This window comes from Solanum lycopersicum, chromosome 4 (assembly GCF_036512215.1).
Source record: "Solanum lycopersicum chromosome 4, SLM_r2.1".
Taxonomy (NCBI): Eukaryota; Viridiplantae; Streptophyta; class Magnoliopsida; order Solanales; family Solanaceae; genus Solanum; species Solanum lycopersicum.
Window position 1 is genome coordinate 723,809 of NC_090803.1, and position 24,054 is coordinate 747,862.

The following is a 24,054-nucleotide window of genomic DNA, read 5'->3' on the forward strand; positions in this document are numbered from 1 at the left end:
ATCCGGATTATGATGTCAAAAATGCAAAATGTTTTCGTGGACGTCCGTCAAGACCTTATCTATGCATACGGTTGGCCATCACGGCTTCTCCGGCCCATTTGGAGAGTCAAACGAGCCCTGAAGCGAGCATACGCCTCATTTCGACGATTTTCGTGTGCTATAGCACACCATTTTTTGGGTGATACGGATTCCGATGTCAAAAATGCAAAATTTGTTTGTGGACGTCCGTCAAGACCTTGTCTATGCATACGGTTGGTCATCACGGCTTGTCTGGCCCATTTGGAGGGTCAAACGAGCCCTGAAGTTAGCATACGCCTCATTTCGACGATTTTCGTGTGCTATAGCACACCATTTTTTGGGTGATCCGGATTCCGATGTCAAAAATGCCAAATTTGTTCGTGGACGTCCGACAAGACCTTGTCTATGCACACGGTTGGCCATCACGGATTGTCCGGCCCATTTGGAGGGTCAAACGAGCCCCGAAGTGAGCATACGCCTCATTTCGACGATTTTCGTGTGCTATAGCACACCATTTTTTGGGTGATCCGGATTCCGACGTCAAAAATACCAAATTTGTTCGTGGACGTCCGTGATGACCTTGTTTATGCATAAGGTTGGCCATAACGGCTTGTGCGGCCCATTTGGAGGGTCAAACGAGCCCTAAAGTGAGCATACGCCTCATTTCGATGATTTTCGTGTGCTATAGCACAACATTTTTTGGGTGATCCGGATTACGATGTCAAAAATGCAAAATTTGTTCGTGGACGTCCGTCAAGACCTTGTCTATGCATACGTTTGGCCATCACGGCTTGTCTATCCCATTTGGAGGGTCAAACGAGCCCCGAAGCTAGCATACGCCTCATTTCGATGATTTTCGTGTGCTATAGCACACCATTTTTTGGGTGAGCCGGAAGCTGACGTCAAAAATGCCAAATTTTTTTGTGGACGTCCGTCAAGACCTTGTCTATGCAAACGGTTGGCCATCACAGCTTGTACAGCCCATTTGGAGGGTCAAACGAGTCCCAAAGCGAGCATACGCCTCATTTCGATGATTTTCGTGTGCTATAGCACACCATTTTTTGGGTGATCCGGATTTCAACGTCAAAAATGCCAAATTTGTTTGTGGACGTCCGTCAAGACCTTGTCTATGCATACGGTTGGCCATCACGGCTTGTCTGGCCCATTTGGAGGGTCAAACGAGCCCTGAAGTGAGCGTACGCCTCATTTCGACGATTTTCGTGTGCTATAGCACACCATTTTTTGGGTAATCCAGATTCCGATGTCCAAAATGCCAAATTTGTTCGTGGATGTCCGTCAAGATCTTTTCTATGCATACGATTGGCCATCACGGCTTGTCTGGCCCATTTGGAGGGTCAAACGAGCCTTGAAGCGAGCATACGCCTCATTTCGACGATTTTCATGTGCTATAGCACACCATTTTTTGGGTGATCCAGATTATGACGTCAAAAATGCAAAATGTTTTCGTGGACGTCCGTCAAGACCTTACCTATGCATACGGTTGGCCATCACGGCTTCTCCGGCCCATTTGGAGAGTCAAACGAGCCCTGAAGCGAGCATACGCCTCATTTCGACGATTTTCGTGTGCTATAGCACACCATTTTTTGGGTGATACGGATTCCGATGTCAAAAATGCAAAATTTGTTTGTGGACGTCCGTCAAGACCTTGTCTATGCATACGGTTGGCCATCACGGCTTGTCTGGCCCATTTGGAGGGTCAAACGAGCCCTGAAGTTAGCATACGCCTCATTTCGACGATTTTCGTGTGCTATAGCACACCATTTTTTGGGTGATCCGGATTCCGATGTCCAAAATGCCAAATTTGTTCGTGGATGTCCGTCAAGACCTTTTCTATGCATACGGTTGGCCATCACGGCTTGTCTGGCCCATTTGGAAAGTCAAACGAGCCTTGAAGCGAGCATACGCCTCATTTTGACGATTTTCATGTGCAATAGCACACCATTTTTTGGGTGATCCGGATTCTGACGTCAAAAATGCCAAATGTTTTCGTGGACGTCCGTCAAGACCTTATCTATGCATACGGTTGTCCATCACGGCTTCTCCGGCCCATTTGGAGGGTCAAACGAGCCCTGAAGCGAGCATACGCCTCATTTCGACGATTTTCGTGTGCTATAACACACCATTTTTTGGGTGATCCGGATTCCGACGTCAAAAATGCCAAATGTTTTCGTGGACAACCGTCAAGAACTTGTCTATGCATACGGTTGGCCATCACGGCTTGTCTGGCCCATTTGGAGGGTCAAACGAGCCCTGAAGTGAGCATACGCCTTATTTCGACGATTTTTGTTTGCTATAGCACACCATTTTTCGGGTGATTCGGATTCCGATGTCCAAAATGCCAAATTTGTTCGTGGATGTCCGTCAAGACCTTTTCTATGCATACGGTTGTCCATCACGGCTTGTCTGGCCCATTTGGAGGGTCAAACGAGCCTTGAAGCGAGCATACGCCTCATTTCGACGATTTTCATGTGGAATAGCACACCATTTTTTGGGTGATCCGGATTCCGACGTCAAAAATGCCAAATTTGTTCGTGGAGTTCCGTCAAGACCTTTTGTATGCATACGGTTGGCTATCACGGCTTGTCCGGCCCATTTGGAGGGTCAAACGAGCCCCGAAGCGAGCATACCCCTCATTTCGACGATTTTCGTGTGCTATAGCACACCAATTTTTGGGTGATCCGGATTTCAACGTCAAAAATGCCAAATTTGTTCGTGGACGTCCGTCAAGACCTTGTCTATGCATACGGTTGGACATCACGGCTTGTACGGCCCATTTGGAGGGTCAAACGAGCCCCGAAGCGAGCATACGCCTCATTTCGATAATTTTCGTGTGCTATAGCACACCATTTTTTGGGTGATCCGGATTCTGACGTCAAAATTGCTAAATTTTTTCGTGGACGTCCGTCAAGACCTTGTCTATGCATACGGTTGGCCATCATGGCTTGTCCGGCCCATTTGGAGGGTCAAACGAGCCCCGAAGCCAGCATACTCCTCATTTCGACGATTTTCGTGTGCTATTATAGCACACCATTTTTTGGGTGATCCGGATTCCGACATCAAAAATACGAAAATTTTTTGTGGACGTCCGTCAATACCTTGTCTATGCATACGGTTTGCCATCACGGCTTGTCCGGCCCATTTGGAGGGTCAAACGAGCCCCGAAGTGAGCATACGCCTCATTTCGACGATTTTCGTGTGCTATAGCATACCATTTTTTTGGTGATCCGGATTCGGACATCAAAAATGCCAAATTTTTTTGTGGACGTCCGTCAAGACCTTGTCTATGCATTCGGTTGGCCATCATTGCTTGTCCGGTCCATTTGGAGGGTCAAACGAGCCCCGAAGTGAGCATACGCCTCATTTCGACGATTTTCGTGTGCTATAGCACACCATTTTTTGGGTGATCCGTATTCCGACGTCAAAAATGCCAAATTTTTTCGTGAACGTCCGTCAAGACATTATCTATGCATACGGTTGTTCATCATGGCTTGTCCGTCCCATTTGGAGGGTCAAACAAGCCCCGAAGCAAGCATACGCCTCATTTCGACGATTTTCGTGTGCTATAGCACATCATTTTTTGGGTGATCCGGATTCCGACGTCAAAAATGCCAAATTTGTTCGTGGACGTCCGTCAAGACCTTGTCTATGCATACGGTTGTCCATAACAGCTTGTCCGGCCCATTTGGAGGGTCAAACGAGCCCCGAAGCGAGCATACGCCTCATTTCGACGATTTTCGTGTGCTATAGCATACCATTTTTTGGGTGATCCGGATTTCGACGTCAAAAATGCCAAATTTGTTCGTGGACGTCCGTCAAGACCATGTCAATGCATACGGTTGGCCATCACGGCTTGTCGGGCCCATTTGGAGGGTCAAACGAGCCCCGAAGCGAGCATACGCCTCATTTCGATGATTTTCGTGTGCTATAGCACACCATTTTTTGGGTGATCCGGATTCCGACGTCAAAAATGCCAAATTTGTTTATGGACGTCCATCAAGACCTTGTCTGTGCATACGGTTGGTCATAACAGCTTGTCCGGCCCATTTGGAAGGTCAAACAAGTCCCGAAGCGAGCATACGCCTCAGTTTGACGATTTACGTGTGCTATAGCACACCATTTTTTGGGTGATCCGGATTCCGACGTCAAAAATGCCAAATTTTTTCGTGGACGTCCGTCAAGACCTTGTTTATGCATACGGTTGGCCATCACGGCTTTTCTAGGCCATTTGGAGAGTCAAACGAGCCCCGAAGCGAGGATACGCTTCATTTTGACGATTTTCGTGTGCTATAGCACACCATTTTTTGGGTCATCCGGATTCCGACGTCAAAAATGCCAAATTTGTTTGTGGACGTCCGTCAAGACCTTTTCTATGCATACGGTTGGCCATCACGGCTTGTCCGGCCCATTTGGAGGGTCAAACGAGCCCGAAGCGAGCATACGCCTCATTTGACGATTTTCGTTTGCTATAGCACACCATTTTTTGGGTGATCCGGATTCCGACGTCAAAAATGCCAAATTTGTTCGTGGACGTCCGTCAAGACCTTGTCTATGCATACGGTTGGTCATCACGGCTTGTCCGGCCCATTTGGAGGGTCAAACAGGCCCCGAAGCGAGCATACGCCTCATTTCGACGATTTTCGTGTGCTATAGCACACCATTTTTTGGGTGATCCGGATTCCGACGTCAAAAATGCCAAATTTGTTCGTGGACGTCCGTCAAGACCTTTTCTATGCATACGGTTGTCCATCACGGCTTGTACGGCCCATTTGGAGGGTCAAACGAGCCCCAAAGAGATCATACGCCTCATTTCGACGATTTTCGTGTACTATAGCACACCATTTTTTGGGTGATCCGGATTCCGACGTCAAAAATGCAAAATTTTTTCGTGGACGTCCGTCAAGATCTTGTTTATGCATACGGTTGGCTATTACGGCTTTTCTAGCCCATTTGGAGGGTCAAACGAGCCCCGAAGCGAGGATACGCTTCATTTCGACGATTTTTGTGTGCTATAGCACACCATTTTTTGGGTGATCCAGATTCCGACGTCAAAAATGCCAAATTTATTCGTGGACGTCCGTCAAGACCTTGTATATGCATACGGTTGGCCATCACGGCTTGTCCGGTCCATTTGGAGGGTCCAACGAGCCCCAAAGCGAGCATACGCCTCATTTCGACGATTTTCGTGTGCTATAGCACACCATTTTTTGGGTGATACGGATTCTGATGTCAAAAATGCCAAATTTGTTTGTGGATGTCCGTCAAGACCTTTTCTATGCATACGGTTGGACATCACGGCTTGTCCGGCCCATTTGGAAGGTCAAACGAGCCCCGAAGTGAGCATACACCTCATTTCGACGATTTTCGTGTGCTGCACACAATTTTTTAGGTGATCCGGATTCCGATGTCAAAATGCCAAATTTTTTCGTAGACGTCCGTCAAGAACTTGTCTATGCATACGGTTGGCCATCACGGCTTGTCCCGCCCATTTGGAGGGTCAAACGAGCCCCGAAGCAAGCATACGCCTCATTTCGATGATTTTCGTGTACTATAGCACAACATTTTTTGGGTGATCCGGATTCCGACGTCAAAAATGCCAAATTTATTCGTGGGTGTCCGTCAAGACCTTTTCTATGCCTACGGTATGACATCACGGCTTGTCCGGCCCATTTGGAGGGTAAAACGAGCCCCGAAGCGAGCATACGCCTCATTTCGACGATTTTCGTATGCTATAGCACACCATTTTTTTGGTGATCCGGATTCCGACGACAAAAATGCCAAATTTGTTCGTGGACGTCCGTCAAGACCTTGTTTATGCATAATGTTGGCCATAACGGCTTTTCCGGCCCATTTGGAGGTTCAAACGATCCCTGAAGTGAGCATACGCCTCATTTCGATGATTTTTGTTTGCTATAGCACAACATTTTTTGGGTGATTCGGATTCCGATGTCAAAAATGCCAAATTTGTTCGTGGATGTCCGTCAAGACCTTGTCTATGCATACGTTCGGCCATCACGGCTTGTCTATCCCATTTGGAGGGTCAAACGAGCCCCGAAGCAAGCATACGCCTCATTTTGATGATTTTCGTGTGCTATAGCACACCATTTTTTGGGTGATCCGGATTCCAACGTCGAAAATGCCAAATTTTTTCGTGGACGTCCGTCAAGACCTTTTATATGCATACGGTTTGCCATCACGACTTGTCCAGTCCATTTGGAGGGTCAAACAAGCCCCGAAGCGAGCATACGCCTCATTTCGACGATTTTTTGGGTTATCCGGATTCCGACGTCAAAAATGCCAAATGTTTTCATGGACGTCTGTCAAGACCTTGTCTATGCATACGGTTGTCCATCACGGCTTGTCCGGCTCATTTGGAGGGTCAAACGAGCCCCGAAGCGAGCATACGCCTCATTTCGACGATTTTCGTGTGCTATAGCACACCATTTTTTGGGTGATCCGGATTCCGACGTCAAAAATGCCAAATTTGTTCGTGGACGTCCTTCAAGACCTTGTCTATGCATACGTTTGGCCATCACGGCTTGTCCGGCCCATTTGGAGGGTCAAACGAGCCCCGAAGCGAGCATACGCCTCATTTCAACGATTTTCCTGTGCTATAGCACACCATTTTTTGGGTGATCCGGATTCCGACGTCAAAAATGCCAAATTTATTCGTGGGCGTCCGTCAAGACCTCTTCTATTCCTACGGTTGGACATCACGGCTTGTCCGGCCCATTTGGAGGGTAAAACGATCCCCGAAGCGAGCATATGCCTCATTTCGACGATTTTCGTATGCAATAGCACACCATTTTTTGGGTGATCTTGATTCTGACGTCAAAAATGCCAAATTTTTTCGTGGACGTCCGTCAAGACCTTCTCTATGCATACGGTTGGCCATCATGGCTTGTCCGGGCCATTTGGAGGGTTAAACAAGCCCCGAAGCGAGCATACGCCTCATTTCGATGATTTTTTGGGTTATCCGGATTCCGACGGTAAAAATGCAAAATTTGTTCGTGGACGTCCGTCAAGACCTTGTCTATGCATACGGTTGGACATCACGGCTTGTCCGGGTCATTTGGAGGGTCAAACGAGCCCCGAAGCGAGCATACGCCTCATTTCGACGATTTTTTGGCTTATTCGGATTCCGACGTTAAAAATGCAAAATTTGTTCGTGGACGTCCGTCAAGACCTTGTCTATGCATACGGTTGGTCATCACGGCTTGTCCGGCCTATTTGGAAGGTCAAACGATCCCCGAAGCGAGCATACGCCTCATTTCGACGATTTTCGTGTGCTATAGCACACCATTTTTTGGGTGATCCGGATTTCGACGTCAAAAATGCCAAATTTGTTCGTGGACGTCCATCAAGACCTTTTCTATGCATACGGTTGTCCATAACGGCTTCTCCGTCCCATTTGGAGGGTCAAACGAGCCCCGAAGCGAGCATACGCCTCCTTTCGACGATTTTCGTGTGCTATAGCCACCATTTTTTGGGTGATCCGGATTCTGACGTCAAAAATGCCAAATTTGTTCGTGGACGTCCGTCAAGAACTTGTCTATCCATGCGGTTGGCCATCACGGCTTGTACGGCCCATTTGGAGGGTCAAACGAGCCCCGAAGCGAGCATACGCCTCATTTCGATGATTTTCGTGTGCTATAGCACACCATTTTTTTGGTGATCCGGATTCTGACGTCAAAAATGCCAAATATTTTTGTGGACATCCGTCAAGACCTTGTCTATGCATACGGTTGTCCATCACGGCTTGTCCAGCCCATATGGAGGGTCAAACAAGCCCCGAAGCGAGCATACGCCTCATTTCGACGATTTTCGTGTGCTATAGCACACTATTTTTTGGGTGATCCGGATTCCGACGTCGAAAATCCCAAATTTTTTTGTGGACGTCCATAAAGACCTTGTCTATGCATACGGTTGGCCATCACGGCTTGTCCGACCCATTTGGAGGGTTAAACGAGCCCCGAAGCGAGCATACGCCTCATTTCGACGATTTTCGTGTGCTATAGCACACCATTTTTTGGGTGATCCGGATTCTGACGTCCAAAATGCCAAATTTGTTCGTGGACGTACGTCAAGACCTTGTCTATGCATACGGTTGGCCATCACGGCTTGTCCGGCCCATTTGGAGGGTCAAACAAGCCCCGAAGCGAGCATACGCCTCATTTCGACGATTTTCGTGTGCTATAGCACACCATTTTTGGGTGATCCGGATTCCGACGTCAAAAATGCCAAAGTTTTTCGTGGACGTCCATCAAGAACTTGTCTATCCATACGGTTGGCCATCACGGCTTGTCCGACCCATTTGGAGGGTCAAACGAGCCCTGAAGCGAGCATCGCCTCATTTCGACGATTTTCATGTGCAATAGCACACCATTTTTTGGGTGATCCGAATTCCGATGTCAAAAACGCCAAATTTGTTCGTGGACATCCGTCAAGACCTTGTCTATGCATACGGTTGGCCATCATGGCTTGTTCGGCACATTTGGAGGGTCAAACGAGCCCCGAAGCCAGCATACGCCTCATTTCGACGATTTTCGTGTGATATAGCACACCATTTTTTGGGTGATCCGGATTCCGACATCAAAAATGCCAAATTTTTTTGTGGACGCCCGTCAATACCTTGTCTATGCATACGGTTTGCCATCACGGCTTGTCCGGCCCATTTGGAGGGTCAAACGAGCCTTGAAGTGAGTATACGCCTCATTTTGACGATTTTCGTGTGCTATAGCACACCATTTTTTGGGTGATCCGGATTCCGACACCAAAAATGCCAAAATTTTTTGTGAACGTCCGTCAAGACCTTTTCTATGCATACGGTTGGCCATCACGGCTTGTCCGGCCAATTTGGAGGGTCAAACGAGCCCCGAAGCGAGCATACGCCTCATTTCGACGATTTTCGTGTGCTATAGCACACCATTTTTTGGGTGATCCGGATTCCGACGTCCAAAATGCCAAATTTGTTCATGGACGTACGTCAAGACCTTGTCTATGCATACGGTTGGCCATCACGGCTTGTCCGGCCCATTTGGAGGGTCAAACGAGCCACGAAGCGAGCATACGCCTCATTTCGACGATTTTTGTGTGCTATAGCACACCATTTTTTGGGTGATCCGGATTCCGACGTCAAAAATGCCAAATTTTTTCGTGGACATCCGTCAAGACCTTGCCTATGCATACAGTTGGCCATCACGGCTTGTCCGGCCTATTTGGAGGGTCAAACGAGCTCCAAAGCACACCATTTTTTGGGTGATCCGGATTCCGACGTCAAAAATGCCAAATTTTTTCGTGGACGTCTGTCAAGACCTTGTCTATGCATACGGTTGGCCATCGTGGCTTGTCCGGAACATTTGGAGGGTCAAACGAGCCCCGAAGCCAGCATACGCCTCATTTCGACGATTTTCGTGTGCTATAGCACAACATTTTTTGGGTGATCCGGATTCCGACGTCAAAAATGCCAAATTTTTTCGTGGCCGTCCGTCAACACCTTGTCTATGCATACGGTTGGCCATCACAAATTGGTGTATAGAGTAGCACATAATTTAGTCATGTCTTTTTCTGTTTCAGAGCTAAGCTTAGGTATGTGTGTCTGTTTTCCTTCTGACTAGGTCTTTTAAATGAACATTTATGATGTTGCAGTTAAATGGTTTTCCTCTTTATTGAACTTAGAATGTGTTTTCTTGGATAATTATGTTGTTTGGGGTTGTGGGGTTTCTCTGTTATGATAATAGTTTCAATATATTTTGAGTTCTTGATTATTACTTATTTCTTCAATTTTCAATTTCCACTGTTTTTTTTTTTTGCATGCTTTGGAGTTTTCTGTATTGTTTCTAATCTTGTTGAACTATAAATTTTGAGAATATGATCTAAAGTTGCTTAAATATGATTGAATGAAGATTGTCAAATACACAACAATGAGTGTCTTGTGAAGTAGCCAAACTCTTTTTTGTTTGTTTGAGTTTGGTGGATTTGCTAGACTTTTAAAAGATGAATATTGTTAGCATGGATGATGCTGAGCCAAAAGATTGGCAATTCAGTGGTAGTAATCTGATAAATGCATCTAATCGAATTATCGATTCGTTCTGTGTTAGTGTTTGGGGTAATCCTATAAGTTTATCAAACGTAGGCTTATGTGGTACTAATATTCCAATGAATCCTGGTGCTGCAACTGTGTTGGATTGGACTCAACCAAATGCTATGTCGAAAGGAGGCACGTTTAGTATGGTTCCTCAAAGCTTAACTCAATTGACAGCTGATTCAGGTTTTATTGAGAGAGTTACAAGATTTTCATGATTCAGTGGAGAGAAAGTTGGTGATATGATGAACCCCTTTGCTATTCCTAATTCCTTTAATACGTATCACAACGGACTGATCTTCGGAGAATCACAAGATGTATTCGATTCGCCTTCTACTGCAATCAGTCAAAAGAAACAGATGAGAAATGCAGTTGAAAGTTCTGATCAGGATGTTCCTTTACCTCTTGAATATGAACACACAGATAGAAGCCCCCTCAAGAATGATAAAAATGTAAACTTTGTTAAGTCTCAGGGTGAAGCAAAGGAATGTGTTGGCATCTCTGAAAATGAGTCTGAATGTAGTGGACATCAAGAAGAAGTGGAGGGTGGATATTCTTCTGCTAGGTGCCTTGGTTCAAGGAAAAGGAAAAGAAGTGGTCAGGTATAAATTTTTTATATTGTTTTGTGCTAGTTCTTGTATATTAAAGTTTCTTGTCATTTGGTCAGGATGCAGAATTTGATCAAATGAATGGAGCACAACAACAACCAGCTGAACTGGCAAAAGAGCAAAACTTGAATTCCATTGCCTGCAGGCCTGGTGGAAAGAATGAGGATCCACCTAAAGAAGGCTACATACATATCTGAGCTCGAAGAGACCAGGCAACAAACAGCCATAGTCTTGCAGAAAGAGTAAGACTTCAAGAATAGAAACTTTAACAAGTTGTAGTGAAGATAGCATGTTGTAGTTCTTTCAGATTTGTCTTAATTGCTTTTATTTTAATGCAGCTAAGGAGGGAGAAGATCAGCGAACGGATGAAATTTCTTCAGGATCTTGTACCTGGTTGCAACAAGGTACTTTTGTTGTACTGTTTCTTTTTTAGTTAACAGCTTCTTTTTCTAAAACATCCAATATAACAATTAGTATCTGTTCTTAATATATCCTGAGCGAGAGCCGGTGATTTCGCAGGTCACAGGGAAAGCAGTAATGCTTGATGAAATCATTAATTATGTACAATCTCTTCAAAGACAGGTTGAGGTATGCTCTTTACTCCTTTTTTTTTGTGAACTCCATTTTTGTGTTGGTTCAGATGATGATGTCTAATGAATGATTTGCCCCTCTTCTTTTACCTTTCCCCCCTCCTTTTTGGTGTTGCTATATCATGTCTAGTCTTAAAATGTAATTCACTTGCATCTACTGTCCACAAAATGCTTCATTGATTTATGATCACTAGTATCTGATTAGTTTTATTGGGTGCCTTCAGTTAATTGGTAAAGTTGTTGTCATGTGACCAGGACTTCACGGATCTAAGCCGTAGAGACAGCCTCTTGTAGAAATGCAGGGTAAGGCTGTGTATTACACCCTTTCCCCAACTCATGCATACCCGAATCTGTGAGTGCATTAAGGATGCATTTTTGTTGTTTTGCTTGTTTCTTGCAAAATCAGGTGCATCTAAGAGGTTTTGCAGTATATATGTTTGAGAATGACTGGACTTCTTGTTCTCTCAGTTCCTCTCAATGAAGCTTGCAACTATAAACCCGCGGTTGGATTTTAATATTGATGCGCTCCTTGCGAAAGAAGTAAGAACCAATGCACTTTTCTGGGAGTTAAACATGAAGCAGAACATGGTGCATAGTTTCTAGTTTCTTAAGAATAATAACATTCTTGAATTCTTCTTGCAGATTCTGCATTCACGAGCAGGTACTTCATCCTCACTTGCTTTTGCACCTGATCTTACAGTGCCGTATCAGTCCTCACATCAACTGCAACGAGGCCTGGTTCATTCAGGTCTTCCTGGTTCGGGAAACTCCATCGATACATTACTTAAATCTATCTATCCTTTTTTAGCTGTTACGAGTGGTGGCTACAAAGAGCGTTCATCGCAGGTAGCTCTGAACTCTGAACATTATTCATTTCATGTAGTGAACTGTGAATGTTTCTTGACTTGCTAATTGTGTTCAGTTACCTAATGATGAGCTACATAATGTTGTCGAGATGGGTCTCTGCACGAGTGCACCCCTGCATATTCGTGAAGGTTCTTTGCCATCAGGCCAGATGAAAGAAGAACCCTGAACTTGTTGTAGATATTAACTGCTTAACACTTCCTGTTTGTTGGGTATAAGGAACATATGGGAAGACGTCACAAGGCGCTCCATATGAAGAAGTTCCTACTTTTATTTGTACAGCTAATACACGAACATGGTGTTTATGGTGCACGTGACCTCCTTCTATTCGCGAGTGCTATATAATTTGGCTACCAAAGAAGTAAAACTTGTATCAGGAGACACATTTTCATGAACAATATCAAACGAGGGTTCGAGGAAAGTATGCATTATCCAGACATATATGCAAAGCAAAATAGGTATTGCAGTTTGATCTCAAGTCTTGAACCAGTACTCATGCACTTATTACTTCTGTCTCATCTTATGTGATGTACTTTAACTGAACACGACGTGTAATGAAACTCTTCAAAAATATTGATGGATGCTTGAAGGACCCGACATGTATGCAACAACATTATAGTTTTGAAGAGTTTGAGTAACTCAATCTAAAGAGTTTGAATCAACATGCAGAAGGATTAAGACTTCAAATACATCAAGATTTTACAATAACACAAAGACTTTATTATATAAAAAAGACAGTTCGACTTACAAAGCATTTCACTATTAATAAAAAGGGCCTCACCCTAAAAGGTGTGATACAAACAACCTATTCTTATTCAAACATTAGTAGTTACTTCCGCGACTCGACTCACTTGCTTTGGATGAAAGAAGCAAATCTCTTAATGCTATCTCTAGCTTTCTCAGTTTCAAGATTGTCAATTAAAAAACAATGACCTTCTCCTTCCACCACATGTAACACAAACTGTCCATTCCATCCACTTTTCTTCACACTATCAACAAATTGCATCAACATTTCTACTGGAATCAATTCATCTTTCTCAGCCAAACACACAAATAATTTTGAACATACTAGCTTTGATAAGTTAGGACTTGTTTTACAAAGTGGATTAATCATTGGACAATCAAAAGGGGATTCTAAGTTTGGACAAATAATCTCTCTCCATGCCTTGTAAGCAAGCAAATTCTCCACATCAATATTTTCATGTGGGATCAAGAAATAAGGACAAGCAAGAATTAAACCATTTATTTTCACATCACCATTTAATTTTTCTCTGTCTGCTCTGATTATCATGTTGAAAGCAATATTGGCTCCGGCACTTTCTCCCAACAAAAACACCTTACCAAAATCACCATGACTTGTTAGCCATGAATCTTGGCTACTAGCAACCCATTGAAGAGCAGTCCAACAATCTTCATACACAGTAGACACATCATGTTCTGGGGTTAACCTGTAATTAACAAGAGAAATTTTCAAAAATAACAAAAGGCTTTATAGTTTTAGTTTCTATACTTGTGCTCCATAATTATAGTTTCATTTGTTATGTAGATTGCAGTTTATATATTTATGTCCGTTTGTATGTATATTTTGCTTGCGATATACAAGTAAAGTAAGTATAAACAAATTATGCATTTATACATTTAGGAATTTTTTAAAAAGTATGCTTTGTATATATATTTCGTTTGTCAATATACCAACAAAGTAATTTATCATGAATTTTTCAAAAATCGCTATGATAAGCAAATACAAAATTCTGAATTTATATCATTAGGAATCAGATTATACAAATTTTGGAATTATACAAATCAGACGAATAGCACGAATTATGAAAACTATAGTCGTGAATTATAATTTTCTTAACTGCAGCTATATTACCTAATACAAACTAAATATTTGTTATTCTGCATAATTTTCCAATGAAAGAAATTAGCTCATGAAAACTTAACCAATCTAATCAATTTAAGTTTAGATGGATTATAAATCTATTTATTTATTAGCTCAATCTATTTTTAAATACTCAATTCCGTCCATCTTTGCAATGGTACGCAACACAAATTGACTAGCCAATTATAATTTTTTGTTAAAATGATTTTAAAGACTTCCCTTTTCTTTTCTTTTTATACGGTCATGATAATAAAGAATAAAAAATTCTACTAGGTACTTAAACAAATTATAATAAAAGAAATAAAATAAACTACATACTTTGCGAAATAACTTAATAACTTTTGAACAGATCATTTAATAACACGTGTATCTACCTGTAATCAACAGCTACGGCTATTGAGTTTGATTCAGACACAAGAAGATTAAGGAAACGATAAACCTTGTTGAAGAATGCTGATCCCAAGACTAGGGCTCCACCATGGTAAAATACAATAATTGGGAGTTTTTTATTTGTGTTAATTGTAACATTTGGTAAAAAGAGCCTAGCTGAAACATGAGAGTTGATTGCAACATCTTTAGAGGAGACACCTGTGTCAGAATCTGGTTCATGTGTTGGTGGAACGTAAAAACAATTTTGTAAATGATAAAAACGTTCAACGCGTCCATTTTTATAGATTCGAAAATGGGGATAGAAATCAGAAACAATTTCATTGTCTTCACTAGCCATCGAAGTAAATTAAAATGATACTAATAAGACCATATCACTAAAAAAACAAATCCTTGAAACCCTAGCTCACAATGATATTACTTTTAAAAAATGGACAAATTCTCTCTATTTATAAGGGCTACTTTTCAATATGTGTAGGATTTATCTGTTAATATTACATAATTTTTGTCACTTTTATAAATTTAATTTATCAAATTGGTATTGCACAACATTTAACTCTAGAATTGGGCTAGTCACTAGCTAGAGGGTGCCCAACATATCAATTTGGATGCAACTGAAAATATTAGGTAAGCAAATTAAAATCAAAGGGAACCTTATTTTAAAGGAGAAGGAGAATTAATGATTATTAATTAGGAGATATAACAAGTTTATTGTTTTTTTAAAAAAAAAAATAGAAAATCGCTGTCTAGGTAGCGATTTGCATTTTTTTTAAAAAAATAATCATATTTTGCAAAATCGCTGCAGTAGCAGCGATTTTGCTTTTTCCGGTGGAGGAAATCGCTGTTGTTCCAGCGATTTTGCCGTTTTGGTTCAAATAAAATTTTATATACCATTTTAGAATTTTTGTTAATATTTTATACTCTTTAGACTCCGAACTTCTTACTTGTATACCCTTTAATAAAGGCATATTAAAATGCCATAAATAAGGTGGTTATTATGGAAATTAAAAAACAAGTTGTGTTAATTGCTATGACTTATGAGACCTACCTTACTTATCTCTTCCTTATTTTTATTTCAATTTGACTTACTAATATAATCGTTACGCATGGTTAAAGGTCAAAAAAAAAAGTGATGAGAAAATAGAATCATGAGTCACAAACAATGATTTGATTGACGATGAAGAAAGAGCATTATTAGTTTCATTCTTCACCTTAACAATAAAAATTGGGATTGATCAAATTCTATTGAATCTGATTCAAAGTAATTACTTATCAAAAAAATGATATTGATTGTCAAATGATTAAATAATCGAGAAAGATTTACTTACGATACTTAGTTGACATTCATAAAAAATTACTTTTACTTACGATACTAAGTTGACATTCATAAAAAGTTACTGACAAAATATATATATATATATATATATATATATATATATATATATATAGTAAAGATTACACTAAGACAAATGCATTGCAAAAGTAGTTAAACTATAGATCTTTAATTGGTACTTCTCATCGCACTAAAAATCACTAATTTCCAATCTCGTCAAAATTTGATAAGTCGATAATATAACCCTTATTGACAAGTCAAATTTTAACAAAATATATATTGAAAATTTGCGATTTTTTTTAGTAAAGTTGTCTAGTTGTGCCTTGGTGGGTGATGCCTAGGTGATTTATAATCTGCTGTAAATGCAACATATTCAGCATTAATATCTTTGCCTCCAGACTGTGAGAGTGGACGTCTGCTCAGAATTTGTTCTCCACCAGTATTTGCCTATGAAAATTCCATAAAAAAATAAAAGAGATTAAGTTCTACGCGTTGACGTAAGAAAATATTTACACGATTAAATCATTTATCATATGTATACAAGTAAATTTCATGATGAGCATTAGTTTGTAATCATTTTAAAATGTAACTAATTTGCAAACACATGTTAAAATTCATTAATAGAGTAAAATAAATTTTATATTGTCACCGTATATAACATAATTTGAATTCATAATCAAAATGTTACTAGTGTATTATAGCATAATTAATTAAGTGTGTAATTCCAAAAATAAGTAGATAATTGCATGCAAAGAGTAACACATTATTCTCTTGTAATGATACATTATTACATTCATTCGAACAAAAAGAGTTTCTACTTTATCTGTTTCTATTTTTTTCGAAAACAAACAATGATGAAACTAACACCTCCAATTATATATTATATAAAAAGGAAACCATTCAAATGAATGTTTAATAACAAACGTACCAAGGCCTCTCTCTTTGATACTGAATTACTTCTTTTGGTTGCAATTTTGCCACCTACAAATTAAATAAAATTTCAAATAAAAATATAGGATATTAACACCACAAAAGAATCACTATTTCCCTACTAAATTTCTCATCGCAAAAAAATAATCTTGTTCCCCCTATATTTAGATTGAATCAGTGAGAAAAGAAAAAATAGTAATATTTTCATATGAAAAATTAGAGAGTTTATCTCACTATTTCAATGCGAATCTATTCTTCACCATGAACTTTTTACCGAACTAATTCAATAAAAATGAGTGGAAAAAACCATATATATGTTATCGCACGTATATATTCCCACTGATTTGCGATTTAAAAAAAAGCTTTATAATTTCTAGTAGTATAAGTCATCGAAGCATAGAGTATTAGTTAATTAATATGATACATTACATACCTTGGTAATTAGAAGTTGTGTTTGGCAGAATTTGAGCAATTAGGATTAGGATTAGTAGTAAGCTTAAAATCCTTCTAGGTACCAACATATTGTTGTTAATTTTGGAAGGGGTATGTTTGTTTTTTGAAGCATTTAAAGACAAGAGAATGAATGAATATAAAGTGAACTTTATAATATGAAGTCAAAAACATATGTTACAAATACCAATAACTTTCCACGTTTGAACAAATCCCAAGTCAAAGCACAAGACTAGTAGTAGTCCAATTTTTTACCTTCAAATTTACGTTAACAATGAAATGTTTACACTTACAAAAGGGGACCAAGTTTATTTGCATGAATTCCAATGATATAATTTTATTTTATTTTTTTGTGAAAAGTTGTGATGATGCATGTGTCAGTGCAAGTTATGAGTACTAGGATATCGAAATTATTAAAAAATATTTTCAAAAATTCTCTTAAAATTCATCAAACAATATTCTAATATTGAAAAAATAATAAATTTCGTTTAAAATGTTTAAAATTTAAAAAATATTTTTTTGACTTATATATTTTATTATAAATTTATATACAATATAATTTTTCAGCGACGTAATCAGCACCGACTATACATGCATGGTCATCCATTTTCTTTTTCATTTAGAGTGTATTCGGTAAGAATTTAGGAAAATATTTTTCATGATAAAGGAGAATATTTTTCTATAAAGTGTATATATATAGTGATTCTTTTATATAAGTATTTTTTTTATATACAAGTAGAAAATATTATTTTATAAATATTTGTATATAGTCTACATAAATATTATGAAAGTCGGAGTAGGGCTATAAATATATCTACCAACCACATCCTTAAGCATATGATATTATATTTCCCACTAAATTCAATTAATCCACATTCATATTAAAAAAAAAAAAAAAAACTCCCACTATACATTGTGAATTATTTTCCTAAAATAGTGAGAATAGAGTATTACATGTGAAAATTTAAATTTACGATAATAACTATTTTTCAAAGACAGAACTAAACGAGAACCGTTATAAGTGGGGAATTGAAAGGTATTGGGGGATGAGAAATGTGTACTATGTACGTGAAAAGAAAGTTACAAGTGTTTCGTGCTTGTCTACCGCCATGCGCTCAACGAGAACAACTTTTCTCTTTGCCAATGTCTTGATTGTATCTACTCTCACTTTTTATCCTATTTATTCTTAAAAAGGAATTTTGTTTCTCATTCTCCTTACAAAATTACAAGAGCAAGAGACAAAAAATATACACATATATAGTGTACAAGTTGGACTAAAAATCATCTTGTTATTCTAGTAATTCGTCATTAACGTTCAAAGGTATTTAAGGATCGAAAGAAAGTAATTTTGTATCAGTTCAAATAATTATAAAAAGTATTTTAGGATCGTTGATCGATAATTAAGTTTATTGGGGTTTTGAGTATACCATTCCTTTACTTGTGAATCTAACAATATCCTTTTAACATTTGTTTTTGGCGGGCTCACATGATTTGATGGGAATTCATTGACTTCAAAGAAAAGAAAAAATTATGTGTACACATGTCTTGATAAACTGATAAAAAAAATATTATACGATTAACTGTACACCCATGAAAAGCATGATGTTCCTGGAGGAACCATCCGCTAGACCAGGGTTTGAATTCAACTCGAAATGTTTTCTCATTACATTTATTTAAGTTTCTAACAAACCAAAATATTGCAAGAAGTATTTGCATATGCAAGTTTGGGCTATATTTCAAGCCCACATCTTAGATGGCTAGCCCAAACTTAAAATGGATTGGACGAATTATAACGAATTTCATCACCTCTAATTCGAGTGATTTAGAGGAGAGGCATTCAAAATAGTAAATGGTTTTGAACCTCTCACCCCATGTCACAAAACATCACAAATTTTAACAAGTTTTCGCTCCATCAACAACACTTTAGGGGTTTGCCCATGAGCTAAGCGAAAATCACAAGTTCATTTTCAACATCATTTAATGTCGTTTACAATGAGAAGTTCAACAGTTCATTCTTTCCACGAACGTTCAACAGTTATATTAGGATGGCACTAAGAGAGTTACTTTGTGCCCCCTTTTACGAAAAATATGTACAAACCAAAATCAAAGACAACTTTTTACTTGTTGCCTTCCAAGTTCAGAAACTCAAAACATATTTTCGTCACACTCTACGATTAGACATAATGGATTTGACCAAGTCCACTACCCGAACATAGTCATAAAATAGAGAAGAATCTTTACCTTCGAGTCCGTCTCTAGTCACCCTGTTACTTCCAGTGAGGTTGTTGCAGGGGCTTCCGCCAATTACTAAATCAAATCCTCCAATTGAATCGATCATTTGCTCCAAGACGTCTCCGTTCAGCTGCTGGATATCATGGAAATCTATAAGATTCCCCTTTTGATTTGTTTGCTCCCACCAGCTTCTCAGAATATTCCTGTTAACTTCAGATATCTCTACGGCAACCACATTGTTCAATGGAATACCGAGACGATACAGAGCAACTTCAGCACCGCCAATTCCAGAAAATAGTGATAAAACATTTATACCATTTGGATACAAGTCTTTCAACACCGATAAATGGTATGCCACTGTGTCGACCTAATGGAAATATATCAATCATGCTAAGACTCATTCTAACAAAGTAAATAAACTTTAAGAAGGTTTAAGGCTTATGGCTAACCTGGAACGAGTTACCAAGCGACTTGTATCTATCGGTCCTACTTATACCTCCTCCACGGGTATGATTCCGTGGAAATCCCATTAGCATTTCAAATTCATCAGTCTCCAAAGGAGAGACTTTATTTCTACCAACCCACAGCAAATTCCATTTCCGGCATTCGTCTAGAACATACTTTTGCACCATCAACGGTGGCTCACTATCGAAGTTCTCCATCGCTTTCATAGCTTTCCTAATTCTATCAGCTAACCTTGCACTCCCAATAGATGTTTGTAAGCAATTTAACTTTGTTCGTGTATCCCAAGATGGCCACCATTTCTTCGTTAGAGGAAACGCCTCGTGAATGGTACGTGGAGGAAGTGGAAGTAAAGGAAATCTATCTTCAATTGGTAGATTATGAATATATCCTCTTTTCCTTGCGGTAGCGCAAAAATATTTCGAGTCAACAAACTCGGGCTCAATATCGTAAAGGAATCTTGTCATAGTGTCCCACACACCCTTCGGAGCAAGAGCAACATTTTCATAATAGAAAAAAGGGGGGCCAATAGCTTGCTCTGGCAGAGTTCTTTTCACAACAGCTGGTAAGGATTCCGTAGGAACCCCGAATCCAATCATAGGTCTGGGCAAATGAATTGTCTCTTCATCAGTTATCGCCCTTTGCTTTTTCTTTACGCGAACTTCATTATACATCTTCCTTTTGTATCCACCACTATTTAGTTTTGGCTGCCCCAGTGGAAGGATGCATCAATTCAACGAAAAATGATATTGCTAATATGTAGTTATAAATGCGAACAAAATAAAACAGATTGTTACATCACACCTTTTCATCTTCGGGCAGATGGACGTCTTCTTCTCTTGCCATTTGAGCAGCACACATGAAATCTATCAACTCCGGAAACGGTGCTTCTGGACCTAGAAAGTTGTGAGGAAGACATTTTATAATCTGGAAATGAAATAAAAAAAAAGGTATCGTGATTCCAAAAAGATATTTAGGTATATTGCTGAGGAGAAAAACATATATAAAAAATATTATACACACCACATCTCTCCATTGCGATGGAAGCCTCCTCCGCAGGGTATCCCATATTTGCTAGGAATAATAATGTCTTCTCGTTTTCAGACAAAGAACAGTTGTCGTCATTCAAGTAGCTCTGTTTAGCAGAATTCTATCACACATAAAAAAGGAAAATGTCAGTAAAGCTTTACATAATTGTGCCTATAAAACCATAACAAGATTCAGGACCAGCAAAACATCCTTGATGGTAAAAGAAGTATTAGTCGATGAACAGATAGGCGGAATAAAATGACTAGATGTATATTGTTGAAAAAAAGACAAACAGATCGACTATTTTTACGCCACAACTAGACAGTGCAAAGCACAATGGAGAGTAATAATTGAGGATAACATACTACACAATTGTCCGAGTCCAAGGACCAGCTATCATCTTCAGAAACATCATCCAAAAAGTTTTCGTTGTACTGGGAAGAGCTATCATCAGAAGTAATGCAGGGTTCCATCTGAGTGCTCGTACTCGGCTGTTCTTCAGGAGAATCTTCAAGTGCCTGCTACATCCAAAGACAAACAAAAAGTACGGTTTGTGGTACTAAAGTTTATGCAAATTACAAAGATCATATTTTTTCTGTTTTTGTTTCCACTTCTATTCTGGTGAAAAATGGAACGACAGAAGAAAGTCGTCATTACAACGAAGACAGATAAGAATCCAGCATATTCGTAACACAATTGGCATCATACATTGCAGAGTCATCACCTAGGGAAACGTTTCAAATGAGAGAATCTCGTCATCGGTTCTAATAGTCGTCCATTTAAACCGCTGACTGATCTAAAACAACCTTATGCAAGTGGCGGAACGTATAGGCAGCTAAGAAGAGAAAAAAGTGGTAGGCAAATAATTATGCAGATATTACACACCTTGAATGTCAAAAGAGCATCTAGCACCAAACCTTCATTTTCTCCTGTGTCACAAGTCGAACAACATCAATACGACAATTGAAAAATCAAATTTTTAGTTGTATAAAGACTCGGACAATTGAAATACCATTTTGCTCTATCGCTTTTGCAATAGACTCTTCAGGAAATCCCATCACGATAAATTGTTGAATGAACTTAGATTGACATGGTTCTGATGATGATCTTGCCTTCACGTACGAGAAGACCAAAAGAGGCCATAAATTTAGATGCAATGTTCATCGACAAGAAATATCACTAGGTATCGAATATAAGGATTAAAGCATATACCTCCCTATGACCACTAACGGTATGATATCCAACACTTCTTAAATTGGTGCACGAGGAAAATGTTGCATCCGGCATTTCTTGTATTTCTAATTCATCTTCAGTATCCCAGTCAATGCTGTCATTGTCTTCTCCAGAAAAGTTGTTATCCTGAACGCGATTGAAAAAACAAAAGAAATTCAAACAAACAAGGATCATAGACCTTCCATTTCTGATCTATGACCAGTATGAAATTAAAAAACTGCAGTCTTAAAGACTCGAGATACGAGATAAAACTTACCATTTTTAAAGGTAATTCCTTAAAAAGAACTCCGAACTCTGCAGCAACAAAAATAAATCATCACCCTGCATAACACCAGAAGTTACGTAAACGTGAGTTACTGACATTATAGCTCCACAGAGCAACAAAATCAAATCTCACACAAAAAACTTGAAATCAAATTTTTCTTCATGAGCAGGATTCAGGAAGACATAACACTTATACACTACATCAAAAATGATCTCTTGCAGCAATCAATTAACGACATAACACTTGTAGACTAAATATGTATTTTTAGTGGCATGTAGCATTCTTTGTAAATGTAACTATAACGACATTGAATCTAATGGTAATTAACTAATAAATGCAGGTAAAAACTTTACCAGCGCATTGTAGTAATACTGGATACATTTTCTAATAAATTTAACATGACCGCAAAATCAAATTATTAGCTCACCATGAATTCGCTTCCACAAACATTTGAAGCTCGAATCGTACGCACCCCTCACTCCTAACCTTAAGGTTCCGACTCCAAAGGAACAAGGAGTTAAAAATCGAACATTTAAAACAATCTAACTAGCTAAATACTGACAAATTTTATAGCTAAACAACAACATCCGTCGCTAATCCTACTTAGCGACGAATTAGCCACAAATTTTCATTATCTATCATCAAAATATTGATATGGCTAGTGTGGATGTGGGATTCATACAGGATACAGGGCAGAGCTACGGTAAACTAAACTCTCAAAACCTGTAGGACTACATTATACATGTTCTCAAAACTCATAGGACTATACATTATATTATACATGTTACTAAGTTATAAACCTCTATTTACAGAGTCATAAACCTGTAAACCTGTTAACAGTAAAAAAATAACTCACCAAATATTGAAAAATTATCACAAAATTTTCCATTGCAAACAAATCGATCAAACTAATTAATCAACACAAACTATATAATTAACAAAACAGATGCATGCAATTATTAGCAAAAAAATTAACAAAATCAACCAATACTTACCAAAATTTAGTTATCGGAGATATACTTAGCTACCTAAATAGATGAATTATATTGTTGTTACATGCATTTTTTTCAGAGTAAAAGTGTAGAAAATGCTGAAAAAATAGTGTTTTTTTTCACAAAGCAAAAGAAAAAGAGAGGATAACCAAACATGTAAGGACAGAGTAGTCATTTGAAAGCACCACCTGTTTTAATGCAGGTACACGTGTCTCCATATTAGCAAATGAACTTTTTTTATTCAATGACACATGGCTCGATTTGGTTCGATTTTTTAATATAATATGAATAACAATATGTTTCTTTCAACGTATATAGATTTTATTTCTATCTTAAATAAATAAATAAAAATATTTTTAATAGATTTTTTATTTAGGTTATTTAAGAAAAAAAATAGAATTTACATTTTTAATTAATTTTAAGCGTATTAATTGTGTATCCCCCTTATAAGATTGAATTCATATTAAAATTACAATTTGCGAAAATGTAGATGGTTTATTTAATTTTACTATTGTTTATTGTCTTTTTAATTTTAAAAGTTGATAGTTTATCTTTTTTTTAAAAATTGAAATTGACATTTTAAGGACTCAATTTACTAAGATGACAATTATTTATCCTCAACTAATTTAAGTTAACATGACAGCAAAAATGTTCTTTCCATAGCTAGTTAGAAGGCC

At 38.8% G+C, this 24,054-nt stretch overlaps 3 protein-coding genes and 1 long non-coding RNA gene across 8 annotated transcripts; 1 reads left to right on the forward strand and 3 right to left on the reverse strand.

Moving 5' to 3' along the window:
• Nucleotides 1–9,835: 9,835 nt before the first annotated feature.
• Nucleotides 9,836–12,492, forward strand: LOC104646750 (transcription factor bHLH49). Of its 2 annotated transcripts, XM_069296884.1 has the most exons (7): nt 9,836–10,722; nt 10,788–10,970; nt 11,067–11,132; nt 11,248–11,316; nt 11,787–11,858; nt 11,961–12,164; nt 12,241–12,492. In XM_069296884.1, exons 3-7 carry the CDS (start codon nt 11,094–11,096, stop codon nt 12,349–12,351), a joined length of 495 nt encoding a protein of 164 aa, XP_069152985.1. In that variant the 5' UTR covers nt 9,836–10,722; nt 10,788–10,970; nt 11,067–11,093; the 3' UTR covers nt 12,352–12,492. The 2 variants fall into 2 exon arrangements, with proteins under 2 accessions (XP_069152985.1, XP_069152984.1); XM_069296883.1 differs by lacking the exons at nt 11,067–11,132; nt 11,248–11,316; nt 11,787–11,858; nt 11,961–12,164; nt 12,241–12,492 and having other exon boundaries at nt 10,235–10,722; nt 10,788–10,964.
• Nucleotides 12,493–12,879: 387 nt separating this feature from the next.
• LOC101255487 (2-hydroxyisoflavanone dehydratase-like) lies at nt 12,880–14,909 on the reverse strand. Its single transcript, XM_004237018.5, has 2 exons — nt 14,439–14,909; nt 12,880–13,630 (listed from the first exon to the last, which is right to left on the reverse strand). The coding sequence occupies exons 1-2, from the start codon at nt 14,789–14,791 to the stop codon at nt 13,030–13,032; spliced, it is 954 nt and encodes a 317-aa protein (XP_004237066.1). The 5' UTR covers nt 14,792–14,909; the 3' UTR covers nt 12,880–13,029.
• A 1,076-nt stretch (nt 14,910–15,985) lies between these two features.
• On the reverse strand, nt 15,986–17,287 carry LOC138348232 (uncharacterized). Its single transcript, XR_011220502.1, has 3 exons — nt 17,148–17,287; nt 16,713–16,765; nt 15,986–16,231 (listed from the first exon to the last, which is right to left on the reverse strand). It is a non-coding gene; the product is annotated as an uncharacterized lncRNA (long non-coding RNA).
• Nucleotides 17,288–19,107: 1,820 nt separating this feature from the next.
• Nucleotides 19,108–23,541, reverse strand: DRM7 (DNA (cytosine-5)-methyltransferase). Of its 4 annotated transcripts, none has more exons than XM_004237017.5 (10): nt 23,381–23,541; nt 22,377–22,441; nt 22,100–22,246; nt 21,900–21,999; nt 21,773–21,816; nt 21,253–21,405; nt 20,882–21,008; nt 20,663–20,754; nt 19,846–20,565; nt 19,108–19,763 (listed from the first exon to the last, which is right to left on the reverse strand). In XM_004237017.5, the coding sequence occupies exons 2-10, from the start codon at nt 22,377–22,379 to the stop codon at nt 19,326–19,328; spliced, it is 1,824 nt and encodes a 607-aa protein (XP_004237065.1). In that variant the 5' UTR covers nt 22,380–22,441; nt 23,381–23,541; the 3' UTR covers nt 19,108–19,325. The 4 variants fall into 4 exon arrangements, with proteins under 4 accessions (XP_004237065.1, XP_025886315.1, XP_069152986.1 ...); XM_026030530.2 differs by having other exon boundaries at nt 21,253–21,408; nt 23,381–23,520; XM_069296885.1 differs by lacking the exon at nt 23,381–23,541 and adding an exon at nt 22,813–23,378.
• Nucleotides 23,542–24,054: the final 513 nt, after the last annotated feature.

Coding starts and splice junctions, on each gene's coding strand:
- LOC101255487 (XM_004237018.5), bottom strand. CDS start 14,791: ATGGCTAGTGAAGACAATGAAATTGTTTCTGATTTCTATCCCCATTTT. Junction 13,631..14,438: donor GCCGTAGCTGTTGATTACAG/GTAGATACACGT, acceptor TGTTAATTACAG/GTTAACCCCAGAACATGATG.
- DRM7 (XM_026030530.2), bottom strand. Junction 21,409..21,772: donor ATGCTCTTTTGACATTCAAG/GTGTGTAATATC, acceptor CTTTGGATGTAG/CAGGCACTTGAAGATTCTCC. Junction 20,755..20,881: donor CATCGCAATGGAGAGATGTG/GTGTGTATAATA, acceptor ACAACTTTCTAG/GTCCAGAAGCACCGTTTCCG.
- LOC104646750 (XM_069296883.1), top strand. CDS start 10,363: ATGATGAACCCCTTTGCTATTCCTAATTCCTTTAATACGTATCACAAC. Junction 10,723..10,787: donor AAAGGAAAAGAAGTGGTCAG/GTATAAATTTTT, acceptor TCATTTGGTCAG/GATGCAGAATTTGATCAAAT.